Source organism: Pecten maximus, chromosome 7 (genome assembly GCF_902652985.1).
Source record: "Pecten maximus chromosome 7, xPecMax1.1, whole genome shotgun sequence".
Taxonomy (NCBI): Eukaryota; Metazoa; Mollusca; class Bivalvia; order Pectinida; family Pectinidae; genus Pecten; species Pecten maximus.
In genome coordinates, this window is record NC_047021.1 from 18829315 (window position 1) to 18851849 (window position 22535).

At 37.5% G+C, this 22535-nt stretch overlaps 1 protein-coding gene and 1 long non-coding RNA gene across 2 annotated transcripts in view; both read right to left on the reverse strand.

Moving 5' to 3' along the window:
• LOC117331110 overlaps positions 1–21748 on the reverse strand; it is a 76463-nt gene extending 54715 nt beyond the window's left edge. The window contains 3 exon segments of the mRNA XM_033889704.1: positions 15914–16097; positions 16325–16458; positions 16927–21748. Of these exon segments, the coding sequence (XP_033745595.1) occupies positions 15914–16097; positions 16325–16458; positions 16927–21748 (5140 nt within the window).
• On the reverse strand, positions 7100–13636 carry LOC117331817. Its single transcript, XR_004533657.1, has 2 exons — positions 12429–13636; positions 7100–7427 (listed from the first exon to the last, which is right to left on the reverse strand). It is a non-coding gene; the product is annotated as an uncharacterized LOC117331817 (long non-coding RNA).
• Positions 21749–22535: the final 787 nt, after the last annotated feature.

The following is a 22535-nucleotide window of genomic DNA, read 5'->3' on the forward strand; positions in this document are numbered from 1 at the left end:
CTGGACATGAGATTTGAGGTTGTTGAATTTGGTGAATATTGCAGACAAGAAGTCAGAGTCCAACAATATAAGTTTGAGTTTAAAACAAGAAATAACTTTAAAAAAGATAAACGGCATAGTTTTAATGCTGGTGGTTATAATGTAATACTGCTGGTAAAATAAATCAACGAACTAATGCGTTTCAGCACGGATAACAAAATTAGATCAGTTTGAATCATTTTTGGTAATAATAAGACTGCATTTGAATCAGGAATATGATTTTATTAATGTGTCATTTGAAAAGATACATCCACTTAATTATTTAGCTTGCATTCAATCTTAGCTTTGTTTCGTTTTTAACTGCATATCTGCATTTTGCATTGACCGCTACATTGACCAATCACATACTTCATCTTGACCAGCAACGCCACCTGTCGCGTCATATCCGGGGCCAAAATAAAATTAGACGGCTATGCCGAAAAAAAAAAAAAATAGTGGAATTGACTCTGAAAATGACCGCTTGGTTAACACAGACTGGTGTGATAATCGGTCAATCACCAATAAATGTATATTAGTTATGTGTTTACCATTTCTTACTCACTACCAAAGAAAGGAACACAGCATCAACATTTTTAAATAAAATAATGTGCCATTTCATTCGCAAATTAATATTCAAATAAACATACCAACAATACAACAGTTCTGGATACTCTGGTTTGTGAGAAAAAACGAACACACGTACAGTAAATTCATGCGTTATATTCTATACAAAACCCGCTTCTAGTCATGAAGGACACTTAATTTAGAAAGTACATGTAATATATTATAATCATCATGATCTACAATAGACTAAATCTCTCTCCCGTATGAATACCAGTGTTGAAGTCTACAACAAACTTCTACATATACAGATTTTATCCCTTATTTTACATGCCATGGTCTCAGGGATTAAGGACGATTAAATGCTTGAGAAAGATATAATTTATATACGATCGTGGTCAGTGAAATTATATAAAAGTGATTCACAACAATTATAATATAATTGATACTTTCTGTACAGGTATAATTAAAGCATAGGTACTTATTAAAACCATTATTTTAGCTCCGTTTTTATGATAAAAAACATACAATTTATTCCATCGTGACTAATCATAATTAATACTAAAACTTATAAACTCGCACTGATTTTCGTGCATGATTTTTTTTCAAATTTTATGTATTTTGTGCTATTATTTTTTTAATTGTGTCATTATTATGAAGTGATCCAGATGCTTGTGGTTTTGCTTTCCATTCGTGTAGCAAGTCATATCTTCACTTAAAAATGGACTTTTAAAAGATGTATACCCATACCGAAATAAAGCACACTAAAGTATACTTTTATACTACTTTAAGTATACACTTTTTCCTACTTTTTTGAAAAAGTACCAAAAAAGTATACTTTTTTTGTACTTTTCTGGACTTAGAAATTTTTCAGAGTACTTTTTCTGTACTAAATTTGGACTCTGAAATTTCTCAGAGTACTTTTTTTTGTACTTTTCTGGACTTAGAAATTTTTCAGAGTACTTTTTCTGTACTAAATTTGGACTCTGAAATTTCTCAGAGTACTTTTTTTGTACTTTTCTGGACTTAGAAACTTTTCAGGGTACTTTTTCTGTACTTTATTTGGACTCTGAAATTTTTCAGAGTACTTTTTTTGTGCTAAAATCTGACTTAGAATTTTTTTGAAAGATTGTGAAAATATGGATGTACTTTTTTCCTACTTTTTTGGGACTTAGAATTTTTCAGCTAATGCCATTGTGCTTTTTTTGTACTTATTATGGACTAAGAATATTTTCAGACATTGCGAGGGGTTATAGCATATTAATATTTTCAAAATTAGATCCGACTTTTTCAGTCGACTACAAATCTAAGACTAAAAAAATAATACCCATGATTAACCACAACAAATATCTATCATGTGACGAACGTCAAAACTTAGCTCTATAAAAATTTTGTTCCAGATCGTTCTTTGAAGTTACAGTATTTTGGCTTTAATTATAAACTCTTTAACGGAGTTTAAAACATTTCGTTTATCCAAACGTTAACCTCTACCAGATCGGGGATCACTCTACGAACACACATGTGCCCGTGCCTGTAATACGCTTTTAATTCATTCAAATGAAATTAAAATCACCTGCTCTTTGTCTGCATATCATATACTTGCTGGATATACGTGGTTTTAAGATAACATCTGATAATTGCACCCGAAATCACGTCGTGTTCTGTCAAAATATTCACCGATTACTCATATAAACATGTGTAATACTGATATAGTCACTCGGACGCTTCTTTGTAAAACGTATATTGAAGTCAAGCGCTGTGATGATCTCGATCTCGATATGGCTTGAATGACAACGAACAGGCATGATCAAGGAACAATATTCCGGTATTTAAATCAGAATTACATCGCATTCATTGAAATGGTGAAAGTGAACACAAAAAGAAAACTTTAATTTGTCTGATATTTATTTAGCAAGATCGTCCGATAATTCGGACAACGACACAATGTAGCTGTACTCTAATCTGTTGTAGAATGATCTCGTAGGAGTGTTGTGTGTACAAATAAAATACTCTATTGTATACAAAAATCAAGATCAATACCAAGATCTATCATAAATATTTTAATTGATATAGTAGACGGCTTGAATAACTGCAACACCAAGATCGATCAAAAATATTTCAACTGTTTTAAACTAAATCTTGAAACCTGTGTGTTAAGCTAACAAAGCGATCAGGATATATGCTTAACGTCGTACCGAAAGTTAATTTCACCCGTGGTGTTAATTAATATAAGCGACAGTCGACTGTAATGGCAAATCATACCTAGCTTTATTGTTTATTGGAGTTACCTGTGTACCTTCCGTCTCACCTGTACACATATTGCCCCTCTTAGACTAAGTCTTATGCCTGCGGCGTTAATTATAACAATTTATATTGTCAAGCTTGACTGCCTTTCACTACGATCAGATCACAGGTGCCTACCCTCATTTAAACAAAACATCCGGATTACATAACAGGTACTGACGAGGCTTATACCTGTGTCAGATTACCATCGGTCGGTTCACCTATGACCTCGGGGCCGTGATCTCGTTTGTTTACTTCGGTTTACGGAATCTACCGAGATTTGACGAGTTCGCTTCGTGCGATCATTTTGTGCAATGTGCAAGCTTTAAATGCTGAAGTAGTAATACCAAAAGTATGAAACAATAGAGGTTAAGGAAGTAGAATATAAAAAAACAAGTAATAAAAGAATGAAATCGATACAGTAGATCTCCGACAAAACTTTTTTTTTATCCCATGATGCAACAAACAGCGAGATTTTAGCGGGAAGTCTGATAGCCATGTTTGAATTTCAAAGGATGTTTATCTACGGAAGAAACATAAACAAACACGATTTTGATATAGAATAGCCTAAAAACGAAATTCATTTCCTTGCCTAACTGAAGAAGATCGACTATCTGTCAGTAAGTGGCCAAAGAATATCAGCTTTCTTGTTGTTTTTGGCGACAAATGCTCATTTTCACCCGAAAATATCACAGATATCGCGACCAGGTAAGTTTACAATTTTATTATTTAAATCTATTTCGTCTTCTGCACGTTCCTACATCGTTTCACATTATATAGATGAATAGGGGCCTACACATGTTAATATTAATACTTGATTACTTCGTGTTTCAGGGTTTTCATAATGAATTCATCACCGATTACAGTTTACACGGCCCGAGTTTAATTAACAAAGATGCTAGATCCACGTGTGTTTCAATCGTAAGTATTCAATTTACAGATTTATGCTACCATACGCCTGGGATTTTATAAGCATCCTGATTGATAGCACCCAAATATTGAGAACAAGAAGAATTTTATTTCTTTATTGACGAACTTCGACGTAGTTATATTGCATTTTTATTTCAGTCACGTAACGGTAAATTCGTAATATCTTTACTATATATTTCATGCATTTTGACAAATTTCCAATTAATTTTTATGACTTCGTTTTTCAATGGAATTTATTGAAATTTCACTTACATGTAAAGAATTATTTGCTTATTCATCTGATAATATTTACAGAATTTTTTGTAGTTGATTTCAAGAGATATTGCATAAAATTTCAAAAAAAATAGCAATGACATTTTTAAGTTAGAATATAAGAACGAAAGTAACGTCACATTTCGGGCAACGTGTGTATATCTATTTTAGGGAATATATGTAAAAATATCGGTAAATGAGCTAATAATTGTCTACTATAGTATATGGAATTTGAAGAAAATGTATTCAAAAACGAAGTCAATAAAATCCATTGAAAATTTGTTGTATGTCATGATCATGATCAATTCACAAAAAAATGATCTCAAGAAATGATTGAATAAAAAAAATCTGTGTTTTGGAGTATTTTGATAGTTAGTTGCATAATTTAAGATGAAACAAACTGTCAGAGAATTCTGGAGTAGCTTGATTTTTATTAAAGTACTTATCCTTATAATTAAAAGTTTTATGTTGTAGCTTTAAACTTGTATACCTGTGGCTAGCTTTTCTTGATAAAAAGACTTCCAAGCAGACATGCATGTAATAAATGACAGTAAAGTGATCAGGTGCATATATAAGGAAAATTATCTACATTTTTATATTAAACAAATCTTCACAATTATTCTAAGTTTTGATATAAAAAATATTTTAAAATTTTCTCTTTCTTCCAAAAGATTATGCAGTACATTCTGAAGTGACGGAAAGCTTAAAGATATTGCATTGTGGTCCAAATTGAGGGCAATGATTCGCATAAAGCAAAAAAGGAATGAAGAGAATCAGACATTTTATTTTTCGAATTCACACTTACTTGGATTTGACCAGTTTAAGCAAGCAACATTATGCATATACCATACTTCATTGTATTCAGTATGCATTTATGCTTTGTTTTTTATTTACATTTTTTTGTTGTGTTTCCTAAAGAGGAATTATGATTCGACAATTTTTACAAATGTTATTGCCCTTTTTATTTAGAATAGTATATTTTTTTTGTCTGGATCTCCTACATACACATGATATAAAATTGTGTTTTCCTGCTTGAAAAAAATATTAGAATAATTTATCAAAAGTTATTGCCCTTATACATAGATGTCCATCTGTAAATCCTTAACCTCACCCTTAAACAAATTTCGAGCTTATTAGATCAAGACTTTGCTATGGCATGAAATTATACTCAGTGGAATTGTGATTGGATAACTAATCTTGTATTTCAATGTTTGTTTTCACTTGATACAATTGTGCATTTCTCTTAGGAATGGGACTGATGTATGTATTGTTTAAGCATGCAGTATTCTCATTTAAGCTTATCTCCTATATTTTCAGAACTAATTTCCTACACCATTAAATTAAGTCCCTTTTTTTGGTAATTTTTTCCTACTTTTTTTTTATACTTTTTCAGTACAAATTTCCTACTTTTTTAGTACTATTTTCCTACTTTTCTAGTACTTTTTTCCTACTTTTCCACTACTTTTTCAGTACTAATTTCCTACCTTATTGGTACTTTTTTCCTACTTTTTCAGTCCTAATTTCCTTCTTTTCAATACCATTTTCCTACTTTTTCAGTACAAATTTCCTACTTTTTTAGTACTATTTTCCTACTTTTCTAGTACTTTTTTCCTACTTTTCCGCTACTTTTTCAGTACTAATTTCCTACCTTATTGGTACTTTTTTCCTACTTTTTCAGTACTAATTTCCTGCTTTTTCTGTACCATTTTCATACTTTTTTTGTACTTTTGTACTTTTTTTGTACTTTATGGACTTACCTGTAAAAGTACTAAAAAAGTATAAAAGCACAAAAAAAGTACAACATCAATTTGTCCCTGTGCACTTTATACTATTATTGTACTTTTAATGTACTTTTTCTGTACTATATTTGTGCTTTTTCTGTACTTAATGAAAACAATAAAATGTACTAAAGGTATACTTTTGTTAGACTTTTTTTGTACTTTAGTACTTTTTTTGACTCAATTTGGAACCGTGTTGGAATATCGGTTCCAAATTGAGTAAAAAAAAGCATACTTTTTCTATGCTTTTTTAGTACTTTTTTCCCATACTTTTTTTGTACTTTATTTCGGTGTGGGTAAACATGTTCGGAGAATTACGAATTCTCAAGTTTGAATGGGTTAGTATACCGCTAAACAATTATCAGGTGTGAAATTACGGTCCACAAGCTCGTCACACCTGTCACTGCACCACAGGTGTCTGTGATTTCTGGTGTTCTAATCGGCACACGCTGATAATTGCTTGTGAGTTCACGCGTTTGGTTTCTGTGCACTTCAAAAAAGTTCCGAAGGCATGCTTTTACAGGTTGTACATAAATTGAACTTGAATTTTATTAAGAATTGCGTTTATACTATAGGGAATACATTTTCAAGTTGTTGAAATCAAACACATTATTTTTGGAATTCAGTGAGTTTCATTTTCCTTACAAACGAAAAAATTTGTATCTCAAAGGTTTGTGTATCTCAAAGGTTTGTCTATAGAATAATTAACCTAAGTTACCTCATTCATATATATACCCATGATGTTGAAAATTTACTTTTATGAATCTTGTCTGGGAGCTACTGATCTTTCATGGACACGTTTTATCAATTGCGTACAATTACCCAAAAATCACAAATAATGGTATTGTAGTAGAGTATTTGAACATTTCATTAATTAGTTAGCCAATAGGGCAGGGATAGAGAGCAAGTGATGTAGAGAGCAAGTGATGCATGCGAGGTCAGAGATAAGGAGATGTGTAGTGGTCAGTGTGAGGTCAGTGTCTGTGAGAGGGAAAGTGACCAGACAGAGAACAGATGTGTTTTTATACAATATAAAATGCTTCATTAAATTCGTTATTGTAAGTTTAGAATGATGTATGATGTATCCTTAGTTAGGATATTTTAGTGTAGTTTATATGATACAATTAGATTTAAAATATGATAGAGGATAAATGAATAGCAATCATTTTAATGGCTTTTATAACATACATATAACATACATATGACATGTTTTTGATACTTAAAGTTTGATAACTTTAATATTGTAAAGGTTATTATTATTTTAGAAGTTTATGGTAATAGAGTACAGAAAGCTGGTTATTATGATGTGTGTAAGGATATGTGTGACATTATAGTTAATTAGTAAGATAGGAATGAGTCCCGTGTGAGTTTAACATGAAAAGGATGAAAGCTTTCTGAGAGTAAGATTTGGAAGGGTGTCTTCGAGGAAGTACAAGTGGTTTAGATAAGAGTGACAGGAAAGTCTGAGTGAGGGAGATCAGCACGGAACATCAGGAGACGAAGTCAGAACTTGTATAAGAAGAACATGAATAAAGAAATTAAGAAGAACAACTCTTGTCAAGATTCCTCGTTATAACATTTGGTGGAGAATTGAAGATCTGGTACCTTATTTAGAAAAACAGAAAAAAAAAAATTGGACCAAGAAGAATCAACAAAAGAAAAAAAAATGGCAAACAGCAACGGAATAGAAATGTCGCTGATCCAACCATTCAACGGTCAATCTTCAGCGGACGCCAAAATGTGGATTGCCAGATTTGAGCTCTTTGTAAAAACGAAGGGATTTAATGCAAACAAGGCCAAATCTGTCCTTCCACTAATGCTGAAAGATGGAGCTCTAAGGTGGTACATGAGCCTACCTGATGAGATCAAAGATGATTATGACAGCCTTACAGATGCATTTATGCAAAGATATGGGCCTGACGAAAACACAAAATGGCAGAGAACTGCACAGCTATATCAAACGAAGCAATCTCCTGGGCAGGCAGTGGAAGACTTCATAACACTAGTTACAAGCAAGGGACAAGATGTAGGCCTGTCAGAAGAACAAACCCAGCAGGTCATCATAAATGGTCTGAAAGCCAACATCAGGCAATTTGTACTCCAGAACAATCCGCAGAATATGGAGGATTTGCGTCGATGGGCAAAACTGGGTGAACTCACCTGCTCAGATGAAAATGAGCAACACCAGGAGGTTGTCGCCGCGATTACTAGACTTGAAGAGCAGTTACAAGCCTTGTCAGTGCAAGCTGCACAAGGAGCATGGAACAACAATAAAGGAAGTCAGAACCAACGACAAAGTCAGCGAAAATGTGGATTCTGTGGAAGGGACTGGCATGAGCAACTAACGAACTGTCCAGCAAGGGGCAAAACATGTGCCAAATGTAAGAAACAGAACCATTTTGCGAGAGTCTGCAGATCAGCGCCAGTAACAGAACAATGACTATCAGCAGGGAAACCAGAGACGGCAATGACATTGAAAACCAACATGAGGAAAAACATAGTACAGACAGTTATTAACAACGTGCAAACAGATTGTTTAATAGACACTGGTGCATCCATTTCATGTATTTCAAAATGTGAACTTCAGAAAATTTATGGATGCATTCCAAAATTTGGCCCACCTGCTATACCATTCATAATTGGTGTTAATGGATACAAGCAAGTATCAGCGGGAACAATCACCATACCTCTGACCATCAATAGGCTATGCGTCACTCACTTGTTTCATGTGTTCGAAAACTTACACTGTAACCTTATACTGGGATTAGACTTCTTGGAGAGGAACAAAGCTACAATCGACCTAGCCAACAACACCTTATCCTTATATGATGGACTAACTATTGCTGCTTTGCGAATTGACGAGGATACCAATTCTCAGCTAGCCAGAACTGTGGCTCGCGTGTCCATACCACCTCAGTCGGAGTGTAACATCACTGTTAAAACAAAAAGGATTGCTAAACAGCCAGTATTGTTACAACCACTGTCACACCTTCCAAGTGCCAGCAACTTGTTAGCAGCCAGGTCTGTTAATACAATCTCTCAAAATGGCTACACCACTGCAAGATTGATGAACCCAACAAACAAAGTAATTACTTTACGACCAGGAAAACCAGTTTGCTCTGTGCAAAGACTTGGAAATGATGACATTTGCGACAGTATTGATGAAGAAACAAAAGAAAACACTTCCAGTGAACCAAAAGGTGACAGTAATAATCAGGAAAGACAAAAGAATGTGAGGATCGCACAAGAACTGAAATTTGATTTAAGTACTTCTGATCTGGATAAGGCAGGAAAGGACAAACTTTTGGAATTTTTGGGAAAGAACAGAGATGTGTTTGCAAATAACCTTTCTGAATTGGGATGTACAGACATTTATCACCACAAAATTGACACTGGAAAAGCAGCACCTGTTAGACAGCGATTTTACAAAACTAATCCAGTTCAAAAAGCTGAAATTGACCAGCAAGTGCGAGATATGTTAGACAATGACATAATAGAACCATCAACATCACCGTGGCATTCTCCAGTGGTTCTAGTGAAAAAGAAGTCTGGAGACTATAGATTTGCAGTGGACTTTCGTCGACTCAACAAACTAACTAAGCCTGAAGTGTTTCCCCTACCGAGATTAGATGACATATTAGAAACTATTGGTGAATCTTCTGCACAATATTTTTCTGTTTTGGATATGGCATCAGGATTTTGGCAAATTCCTCTGGATCCATCAACAAAGGAAAAATCTACATTTATTACACACAACGGGCTTTACCAATTCAAGAAGCTCCCTTTTGGCCTTTGCAATGCTCCAATGAGTTTCCAAATGGTAATGACTCAAGTTCTCAGAGGTATATCCTGGAAATATGCTGTGTGCTATATTGATGACATTCTTGTGTTTAGCAATAGCTTTGAACAACACATGGAGGATTTACAGTCTGTGTTTGACAGAATGAGGAAGGCAAACCTCAAGTTTAAGCCTTCAAAATGTCAGTTTGCAACCAAGCAAGTTAAATACCTTGGACACATAATCACAAAAGATGGAATCAAGGTTGACACAGATAAAGTAAACACTGTTACTGAGTTTCCCCAACCGACAGATGTTCATGGAGTGCGGAGTTTCCTAGGACTCTGCAATTACTACAGGAAATTTATTAAACATTATAGTGAAATTGCTGCTCCTTTGAACAAGCTTTTGCAAAGTAAGGTGCAGTTTGAATGGACAGACAAGTGTGCAACATCTTTTCAGCATCTGAAAACTGCTATGACTACAACACCGGTACTGGCATACCCCAACATGAACTGTTCGTTCATCTTATCAACAGATGCGTCCGGTGAGGCAATAAGCTACATACTCGGTCAAAAAGATGATCACGGGAATGAACATCCAGTCGCTTATGGAGGTAGAGCTCTACGCCCATCAGAGAAAAAGTGGTCCATCACTGAGCGTGAATGTTTAGCTCTTGTAGAAGGAGTACGGCATTATAGACATTTCCTGGAACACCAACACTTCACAGTGATAACAGATCATGCAGCTTTAAAATGGCTCAAGGACATCAAACATTCCACTGGAAGGCTATGCAGATGGAGCATGTTAATACTACAAGGATTTCAATATGAGGTAAAACACAAACCAGGAAAGAACCATAGTAATGCTGATGCCTTGTCCAGAACCCAATACAAACCTGAAGATGAAAGTCAGGAATGTTTACAAGTGACAATAGAGTATGGGCAGCCAGGGAATGTCACCCCAAATGACCCTACAGTAACTCATGTGTACAGTGTTAGTGAGCAGACAGCTGATAAGGGCTTTATACTGTCCCTCACTGAGAACCGCCTGGAGGAAGTTAAACAGCTGCAGACACAGTGTCCTGAATTGGCCCCAATTAAACTTTATCTCCAGTGTGGTCAGCTTCCAGACAACAAGCAATCATCCATTAAAGTTGTGGCTGAAAGTCAGCAATACACTATTCTCAATGGAATCTTATATCACCTCTGGAATCAAAGAGCTAGAAAGTTACCAATGGAAACAAGAATAAAAAGACAATTAGCTATTCCGTCTGCTCTACGAGGAGAAATAATGAAAAGTTGTCATGATTCGAAAACAGGTGGTGCTCATCAAGGATTTGATAGGACATACAGCATGATTAGTGCTAGATACTACTGGCCAAAAATGTACTCCCAGATACATGACTATGTAGAAAGTTGCGAGCAATGCCAGCAAGCAAAGACTCCAACACGTCATGCTACAGCACCTCTACATCCTTTACCTCAGGTGTCAACCTTCGAGCGTTGGCATATGGATATTTTGGGACCATTAACACCAACTCCTGAGAAATATCAATACATTCTCTTGTGTGTGGACAGTTTTTCACGTTTTATGGAGGCTTTCCCTTTGAGAACACAGGAGGCAACAGAGGTAGCAAATATTTTCTATAAGGAAATAATCTGCAGATATGGTGCCCCTTCATCCTTAGTCACTGACAGAGGCCGGAACTTCATGTCAAACATAATGACACAACTCTGCAAACTTTTAGATATCAAGAAATATGCTACCAGCGCTTACCATCCTCAGTCAAACAGTACATGCGAGCGCTTCAACCGTACTTTAGCACAGTCCATCAGAACATACATTGATGACAAACAGGAGACATGGGCAGAATTATTACCAGGAATTTTGATGGCTTATAGGAAAACTGACTGTACAAAATCAACACAGTTCTCTCCCTTTGAGCTTCTTTTTGGGAAGGAAATGAGGAGTCCTTTGGATGTTTCACTGGATCTAACCAACAGCTCTTCCAAGTTCAGCAAGCCTACCAGTGAATACTTAGAACATTTTCAACAAAAACTGGAGTTAACACGACAAATAGCCAGCGAAAACATATCTGCAAGCCAAAAGACATACAAAACACAATATGATATGTCAAGGAAAGCAAAGGATCCATGTTTTGAAATAGGACAAAGAGTGTGGTTACATAATCCCAAAGTGCCTCTGAAAAAGTCTGCAAAACTGCATTGTAAATGGACAGGGCCGTACTATATTTCAGACTTGGGACCAAATCACACGTACAAGCTCCACAACTGCACAACCCACAAAACCATGAAAGCTTTGGTACATGCCAACAGACTGAAGCTTTACCATGATCCAAATCGACGGGAGGAGCAGTATCCTAGCATACAACAGGACCCAACAGAGGATGTCACACACTCACAAGAAAACAATCCGGGAGACGTACATACTCAGCCGGACAATACTCCCAAGGATACCAGCCAGGAATGGGGAATTGTAGACAAGATTTTAGCTTCCAGTCGACATAGAGGCTGTAAAGTGTACAAAGTGAAGTGGAGAGACCATTCAAAAACAACATGGGAACCCGTGGATAATTTACCAGAATTTCTAGTGCGCGAATTCCACATAAACAGAACACAGAAAGGAAAGGTCAGAAAAGGTAAGAAGAAAGTTACCAGTCATAACGGTTAAAGTCTTGTTATAAAACAAAACAAAAATGTAACTGATTGTACTTAACTAGTTCATGAAGAAAAATATGTTTATTGCTCACAGGTTGTTGTCGGCCTTTCCTATCATTCTTCTGTTTCTTTACCTGTCCTATATACCTTATTTCTACGACATAATTAACTGTGAACAATCAACATTCATACTTCATCAACATTTTTTTCAGTTTTGTCTATTCATAATTCAGTTATGCAATCAAAGCTGGTATCTTTCTCTTACAATGTGCTACTGTATTACTGTTACTGGACATCACAATGGATTATCTCGGGAACTTTGGAAATAAACATGAACATATCCCTGGATTATGTAGTGGAACGTTTAACAGTGACATTCTAATTGATTAATTTCAAGTGAAACTTGCTTTGTGACTTAAACATTCTTTGAAATGGATTTAAGCAGATAACAAAAACAAAGCAAAATCTTATCATGACTGTGAACTGAAGGATTATCTAGTAATGTGTTAGTCTTTAAATGCTAAACATTAGACTATAATTATAAACTATGTGATCCTAATGGACTTAACCTTCCTTCATGGTTATTGGATTGAATACTGAATTAATTTGGAGACCAAATTTTTGTGCCCAGCGGGGAAATGTAGTAGAGTATTTGAACATTTCATTAATTAGTTAGCCAATAGGGCAGGGATAGAGAGCAAGTGATGTAGAGAGCAAGTGATGCATGCGAGGTCAGAGATAAGGAGATGTGCAGTGGTCAGTGTGAGGTCAGTGTCTGTGAGAGGGAAAGTGACCAGACAGAGAACAGATGTGTTTTTATACAATATTAAATGCTTCATTAAATTAGTTATAGTAAGTTTAGAATGATGTATGATGTATCCTTAGTTAGGATATTTTAGTGTAGTTTATATGATACAATTAGATTTAAAATATGATAGAAGATAAATGAATAGCAATCATTTAAGTGGCTTTTATAACATACATATGACATGTTTTTGATACTTAAAGTTTGATAACTTTAATATGGTAAAGGTTATTATTATTTTAGAAGTTTAAGGTAATAGAGTACAGAAAGCTGGTTATTATGATGTGTGTAAGGATGTGTGTGACATTATAGTTAATTAGTAAGATAGGAATGAGTCCCGTGTGAGTTTAACATGAAAAGAATGAAAGCTTTCTGAGAGTAAGGTTTGGAAGGGTGTCTTCGAGGAAGTACAAGTGTTTGAGATAAGAGTGACAGGAAAGTCTGAGTGAAGGAGATCAGCACGGAACATCAGGAGACGAAGTCAGAACTTGTATAAGAAGAACATGAATAAAGAAATTAAGAAGAACAACTCTTGTCAAGATTCCTCGTTATAACAGTATCATTGCTGTTTTGGCTAATAAAAAATTCAAAATGATTAGCATTTATTTCACATCTTGTATGAATTGCATTTTAAACTTGTATTACTAGAAGTATTATAACCGAAATCAATACTTGTACATTTGTATGTAACAAACCGGTCATGCGCTCATAATAAAGGCTATATATGATGTCAGTCGTTATAAACGGCCCGTTATTCAAATGTCATACACTTTACAACGACCCGTTAAAATAAAATAAAAATATCTAAATATACATGTTATATACGACTTGTTATAATAGAAAATAAATAAGATGATACACGTTGTATTTGGCCCGTTATAATAGAAAATTAGTAAGATGTTACATTATATGGTCCGTTTAAAAAGAAAATTATATGTCCCTTGTTTCGGTAGCACTTGTTATTAACTAATTCACAAATATAACTCAGAGAGTTTATTCAGCACTTTCATTTTTGTTGTCTTCGCATTCATTACATGCACGTGTTCACGTTTGTTTCTATATATTTCCTATAAGGCGGCTCCGATCGTGTTCAACCTGTGACGTCACAGGTCAGAGGTCACCAAAACGAGGTATTCGGCTTTGGGCTTCAGGTGTGTTTTCGAGAAAAATCGCAATTACTCGGTAATGGGTCGGCCGATTTTGATGCGGTTTTCTGCATTCTTGGTTATCAATCAATACCATTAACATATTTAAATATAATTTTTCGTTCAGGGTACACTTTAATCCTCAACTCTGACCTGAATTTGTAACGTTAACGTAAACAAACGTGAGTAAATGATATTAGTAATCGCCAAAACTGAATTTGCTTGTTTTGTTTAGTAAAAAAGTGCATGATGTAAGAATATACCGAATTCTTACAATTAAAATATCACAGCGCTAGAAAGCACCTTGTTCAAAAACTTTGCGATGCCAATGTTCCACAACATCATGCAGATTAGCAGGCATAAAAATACAATCTATAGTAAACTGAGTTCCATCTCGTAAACACAAAAAGAGCATATTCAAACATGTTGACAACTAACCTTCAATCAAAATCAGATCCATCCATGCCAAGTGTCACAAACACATATGCTCCAGGCTTACAGTTTAACAACTTGAGCACAGTGAAGCAGGCAAATTCCCAGCTTAAGGCTCATGACCAGACTTTCAGTAAATATTATTTGCTATTGAAATTGTTTGTACAAACACCAGGGTGTTTGCGAGATTAGCTATGGTTTTACCTGAGTGAGTGTGTTTCTTTTGAAAATGGAACACTTTGTATTAACAAAGGCCTACCAACTTGTCCTAATAAACCAAATTGTTGGTTCGCTTACAGCGAGAATAAGTAGAAACTTTAAAAACCCATCTCAAAACAGGTAACAGGTACGAAATTATACTTTTCCATGGATAACCATATGACATTTACAAAGGTACTCCTATGATTGAATTCTAAAATTACATTTTAGATTTCAACTTTCAGTGTTGCAAACTCATTTACCCTATGTAACAACAGACCACTTCAGAGGGGGTTGGTATATGCGTCAATAATTTTTTCGTATTTATAATCAATACTCAGGTAAAATATTGAAAGCAGTACCTTTCAGACAAATGGATAAACAACTTGTTTTATTTTTATAATGATGCTAGTTCCAGTAATGGCTGTGGATTTTTTTGAAAGGAAATTATTTTTGCCATTGGATTTGTTAATATTGGGTAATGTATAGGTGAAATACACTGATGGTATGTCCTTGGATGGTAAAAGTGCAAGGTAACCTGGGGTCCACTGTGGGTTCAGTATACATTTTCAATGGAATCTTACATAACAAGGTGTTTCAGTTTCGTTAAATACCCAATGCAGTATTGTAGTGTAGTGTAGTGCACTACTAGTTTACCTGTAGTTTAAATGTAGTGCACTAATAGTTTAAAAGTAGTGCACTACTAGTGCACTAGGTGTAAAGGTTAGCTTACACTCAACTGTAGGCGTTACATCCCTCAGGGTCACTCGTACCAAAGAAAGCTAAACAAAACGGCAGTTTGCTTGATTTGAATGTCGTCAACTCGTAGAAAATTGTTGCAGGATAAGGCTCGCCATCTCGTCTTTCCTAATCCTCACCAAAAATAAACCTTGTATTGTAAGATACTAACCATAGACACCTAGAAATTGTCACCCAGTTTAACTGTGCCTATACAGCAGAACTTTTTAGAAAGTCTGGTCCAAAATAATTAAATAAATACATGTACATTTCATCACAGAATTTTTTTACTTGAATTTTTTTAAGTTACTTACGATAGTAGGTGTGATGACCGGAGTAGTAACCCTCGTAGGATTTGCCTCCATTGACAGAGATGGTGCCATAGCCCTGAAGCTTGTTGGATGTTATAAGGATGCTACCTCCTGCTCCTGATCCAGCATACATTGTACTTGTACCATCTAATCCATTACTCTCAATGGTCCCTTCAACGCTGAAGGCCTGCAAGTGAAAATAAAATAACAATGTTTTTATAAATATAATCAAAAGTCATGTTCCTCATTTGCTTCAAAAGACAACATTGACATCCTTCAATATTGCTTGTACAAAAACAATACTTAGATCCTTCAATGCTGATTACTAAGAGATAAAACTGACATCTCTCAATGTTCATCTAACATCAATCAAATGTAGACTACACACAGACGATGAGAGATATTGTAAGTTACCTGTCCAACATTGATGGATATGTGACTGCCACCAGCAGTTCCAGAACTACCACCACCTCCACTTCCAGGATCAGTAGTCATCATCTCTTCACCATAGTAAGCACCACCTGCTGCATTGGATTCACTGGTGCCACCTAGTGTCAACATAGGAAAGTAATTATAGGAGCCATATATGATTCCATGTGCCAAATTTTAATGAAATTCAGGGCACCACAAAGTGTTTTTTTTAAAAAAAATACCAGTTCTTAGATTACTTATAACTGATGATTATTTCTGAAAAATAATAAATTTAAGGTAACTCACTAGGACTATTCAGATTGCAGCTTGTTTTTAAGTAAAGTACACTGTATTTTTGATCACTCTAACTAAACAAATTCAATTGTAGAAAATGGAGTATACTGGTAGTATTTCACAAAAACTCACTATTTAGATTTTAACTTGCTGAACACTGTTACAGTATTTCAAGAAAACTTCATTGACATAACTATATTTTCATATTTAAAAGCAAGTACTAATCATTTGAAAATTCAATCACACATTTGCTATAACAATTGTAGAATCGTGAATTTAATTGCTTCTGTCGTGATATGTGAAGCTGTTACCTCTGCTGGCGTGACCTCCTCCAGATCCATCATAGCTGCCCTGTGTTCCAGCTCCTGTTCCTGTATTTTTAGTAAATCCGAAGCCACTTCCTGTTATCAGACCATTGTTCTCTACTATGAGGTTTGTGCTGTTCAACATGACCTGTAGGGTCTCCAAAGATACAGTTCCTCCATTTTTGATGGTTAGGTCTCCTGTAGCAATCTCTGGAAACAAAGGATCCAAGGACACTGTCAGTTTACCTAGATTGTTGACACTAAGTGTGCCGAATGAGATGTCGCCTGGAGTAAAGGAAGAACTACCCTGAGTGTTAAGTTTGGACAGTTGCAGAGACCGACTATCCGTTGTGTGGGCGTTGTCTTGTAGAATCAATTCAGCATTTCTTTCAATTGTAAGGGTTTCTACACCTATCAAGGTACCCCCTAAAATAACTTTGTCTGTTGTCACATAAACTTCTGTGGGTAAGACAAGTTCGCCATAAGTATCTACATGAAAGCCGCAAGGAGCATCCAAATAGGTATGAGTGGAAGCCACAAAGTCAACTTTAACTTGTTGTTTATTCTGCACCCTAACAAAGCCCTTTTTGTTACCAGTCAGTTCCTTAATGATCACTGTGACATTGTCTGCATTAGATGGATGGTAAAAATGAACATAAGAGTGTCCCTCCACCTGAACTTCATCAAACTCATAATATACTGTAGCGTTTTCCATCACCATTGCCGGTTGTTCTGTCAGCAGATCTGCGTTGTCTACAGTAAGTTTGGAATGTTCTGGCTTCAGAGTTGTGACATTAAGGCGTGGGTTATACTTAAGCTCCCTGTACGTAGGACCACGGCTTGACTCATACTTGTAGATAGTACCTGGCCCTCCATCACAAGCTACATTTGAGGAACTTGTACCACGACTTCCACCTTTGGCACTGTATGCACCACCATAGAGATTGACAGCATCAACAAGCATAGCTATACGTCCACCACCTCCACCACATCCTGAAGCATATCCATCCCCACCACTGGCATCAAACAACCCATGACCAGACACATTGAAGGCTTCTACCATTATAGAACCTCCACTTCCTCCACCAGAGTGACCTGAAGTGGGTGTGGCACCGTTGGCTTTCACATCCCCATCAACATGGAGAAGACTTCCGATCTTGAAGTTGATAAATCCACCACCTGATCCTCCATAGGATCCTCCACCTCCACTTCCCAGTTCCTTGGGAGTAAAGACAGATCCATATGTATTTCCAGATTGTCCACCGCCGACACCACCGTGACTGCCACCATAAGTGGAGGATGGTACAGCACCATTTCCTGTTTGTGCTGGATGACCTCTTCCTCTTAGATCAAACAGACTCTCAGACTCAATATCTGCATTTCCTGCTACCAATGTACCATAGTTCATCAAAAGCTCACTCTTATATTTCAGGTCCACCCTTCCAAAATCCAAATTGAATAGATCATTTGCTATATGTCCAAATTCTATACTGCCATAGGAGTTGATCTTCATGGAGGGGAGAGAGAAATTTCCTGGCATTGTTATGTCGGTTCTAACTCCGCTGGATAGTTGGGCTGTCTGAGCTGTGGCTAACACAGATACTGCTCCATTGTATTCAATGTACAGATGATGTACACCAACCAACAAACCAAACAGATTTGTACGAACACCATGCATATGTACCTCTGTTGGCATGATAATTGTTGATCCATGGTCGATGTAGTAACTGACAGGAGCTTCTGTAACATTAGACTCAGACTCCACATACTCCATCAACACAGTCTGGTTTTCTCTCATGTGGATCTGCCCAGTCTTGTCCCCAAGGCCTTTGTGAATGGTCACAGTGACATTAGAGTCTAATGGATGGTAGATCTGTACTATGGATGCCCCGGTCACTTCTACCTCATCAAACTCATAAGTAATTGTTTCGTTTTCCATGACAAGAGTGGCACCAGGAACAAGATTACCAATGTTGTCCATGTGCAGGTACCTGTGATCTACCTGGAAGTATGTGGTGTTTGTACCAGGCATGTACTTCAGTATTCTGTACTCTAGTGGACGCATATTGTTCTCAACAAATGTGGTTCCAGCTGGTGCCCCAGAGGCAGAACTTGCACCAGTACCTCCATGGTTGGTGTACTTTCCTCCATAAGTGTATCTATATTGACAATGGATTCCCACTCGACCTCCTGCGGCTCCAGCACCAGAACCAACCCCATTGCCACCTGCTACATTGATCTCACCATGACCAGTAAAGTTGGTTGTCTTCACAAGAAGACTACCACCTGATCCACCACCAGCGTTTGATCCCTGACCATTATTTCCTCGTAAAGCAAGCAAGCCATTGAGTTCAAAGTGAACAGCAACGTCCCACAACAACCGACCTCCTCCATTTCCTCCTGTACCTTGACCATTACCTCCACCACTTCCGAGTTCATTTGGAGAGTAAACAGAACCATAAGGATGTGTAGCCTGCGACTGGTTAGAACAACCTCCATAGCCACCATGACTAGCACCACAGCCAACAGAACCGACAGTTCTTCCTGCCCCTGGCCCATTCTCCGCTGTATTTCCATGTCCATTCAGGTGGAATGTTCCTTGACTTTCTATCTCTGCAAATCCTGATTCTAATTCTGCATCATTCATATACAATTCACCTTGGTAGCGCACTTCAACCTTTCCTGCCTCTAGATGTATAATGTCAGAGATTTTTGAGAAACCTACCAAACCACCTTGTTTAACAGTGACTGTTCCAAACGAGAAGTAGCTGGGCTCTTGTATATTAACTTTGGCTCCATTCTTCAGATTGGCAGTGTTAGCTGTTGACATGAATTCCACAAAAGCATCCCTTTCAATATTCAGATCTAGAACTCCAGTCACCTCTCCTGCTATTGTGCTGTTTGTACCTTGTACATGAACCTCCTCAGGGAAGATGATTTCACTACACTGTTCAATGATAAAGCTACACACAGCCTCAGTTCTGTTCAAAATTGATTCAACATATTCCACATATACATGCTGATTAGATCGGGTGTGGAGCTGGCCTGTTTTGTCACCAAGGAACTTGTGTCCGATTACAGTGACATTTCTGTCGGTAGTGTTTGGGTGATAGATCATCATTCTTGAACTTCCTGTCAGGTCAATTTCATTAAACTCATAGTCATAAGTGTCATTAGCCATGAGAAGAGTTGGTGCGGGACTATATTTGAGCAAGTTATCAGAGTGGACGTACTTGTGATCTACTTCCATAAAAGTAGTATTGTGTACCTTGTCATATTTCTTTAACCTGTACTCCAGCTGACGGAGGTTCTCCTCCCTATAAGATGTTCCTGCTGCACCTGTGTGTGCCTGTTTTTGTGAAGCTCCACCATCACCCCCATAGTTGTCGAATGCTCCTCCATATTGATATCTCCACTGACAGTGAATGCCAATTCGTCCACCAGATCCTCCGCCTCCTGAACCAACACCATTGCCACCCTTTACAGATATGGCTCCATGTCCAGACATATTCATGGTTTTTATCAATACGCTCCCACCACTGCCACCACCAGCGTTCCCACCTACTCCATCGGCTCCATTGAGAGACAACACACCGTTCAGCTCCAGAAGGTCACCAATCTCCCACAGAAGGAATCCTCCACCCGAGCCTCCTTGACCGCCGCCATTACCACCACCACTTCCTGAAAATTCTTGAGTCGCTGACAAAACATCATTTCCAGGTGAAAAGACAGAGTTAAAAGGCTCACCACCATAGTCTGGTGCAGGGCAGCCACCCCAACCTCCATGGCCAGCACCACAACCAATACCACTCTTTGTGGTCCCTTTACCATAACCCTTCTCAGGTCCATTCCCTCTCTCATCCATGGAAAGTATGGCCTTGCTCTCAACATGAGCATAGCTGGAGAAAATATTGGCAAAGTTCATAGAAGATAAGCCTTGATGCTTGACTAGGAATTCAGCACTTGTCAAAGTCAATGAAGTTGTGATATGTTGGAATTCTGCTACCGACAATCTGCCTACATGGAATATAGGGAACTCGTAGTTACCAGGGTCAGTCATGGTGATGTATTGACCATTCTCAATCTTGGCAGTGTGACCAGTGGAGTAGAAAAGAACATCAGCTCCTCTATGTATCATGAACTTCTCAATCCCGGTCACAAGTCCAGCAAAGAATGATCTTGACCCAAACATGTTAGTCCATTCTGGGAAAAAAGTTTCCGATCCACTGTCACATTTGAAGTTGCATGGAGCATACGTTTCATTTGTGAGCGATTCAACAACTTCCACATACATCGTCTGGTTTTTACGAATATTTATGAGGCCTGTGTTGTCTCCATAAAGTCGGTGAACAATTACAGTGATGTTTGGCCACACTGATGAATCTGCATACCCAATCTGTAGATTGGAGTGACCTCGCAATTCAAGTTCATCATAAGTGTATGCAGCTTGTTGCTTTTCCTCAATAACTGTGTAGATCCAAGGAATTCCATGATTTGCATACAGCTCTTTATCAGTATCAAAGTTATCAACTAGCACACGTTTGTGTGTCGCAGTTTTGATGTATGTATTAGTAGCTGCATCATACTTAATCTCTGCATACTGCGGCCCTCGGTTGTTTTCCTGGATATAAACTGTGCCCGAGGCTCCTGCCAGATATGTTCCTGATCCGAAGCCACCTCCAGTAGTTATAAAACCTGTAAACTTATTGGCAAAGTCAATGTGAATGGAAACTCTCCCACCTGCACCACCCCCGCCATCACCAGTGCCAGATGCACTTCCACCAGCTGCATTGACTAAACCATATCCAGTAAAATTTAGTGTTTTCATGAAAAGTCCACCTCCACTTCCTCCTCCTGCACCGTTCCCAGATCCAGACTGGCCTGCGATGGACAGCTCACCATCAATCCACAAGTTTTTACCATTATTCCACACCATGTATCCTCCCCCAGTGCCTCCAACACCTAAACCATTTCCTCCACCACTTCCTGGCTCCAGTGCTTGCACTGTTGAATCATATGGTTCTCCACCAGTTTCTGGGTAGGGGGCGCCACCATGGCCGCCATGGGCAGCCCCAGAACCTGAATTACTCACAGTGGTGCCCTTACCAGGTCCTAATTCTGCTTTATACCCTTCATACGCCAGACTGAGTTTAGCCAGACTTTCTATCACGCCTATATCTGATACAATCATTCCTGTGTTCATCCACATCAAGCCCTCATACTGTATCAGCAGTTTTGTGATGGTGATGACCAGATTTGTTTGAGTTTCTTGTAGGAAAGCCTGTGAGCCTCTCTGTATCTTGAACTCTGTTAGACTGATGTTGCCAGGTGTAGTGACATGCGTGAACTTTCCAGCCTCAATCAGTGCTGTTCTAGCTGTAGAATAAAATACTGTATTTGCTCCATCAGCAATGGTGAGATTCTGGACATTGGTCATGAGCCCTTTCATTTCTGATCGTGTTCCTAACATGATGACTGTGGATGGCAGACGAATCTCGGCATTGGGTTCCACATTGAAACTCACTGGAGCAACAGTATAGCCTGCTGTGGACTCCACATATTCCACATGAACTTTTTGTTGTGACTTCAAATGCATGAGGCCTGTTTGATCGCCT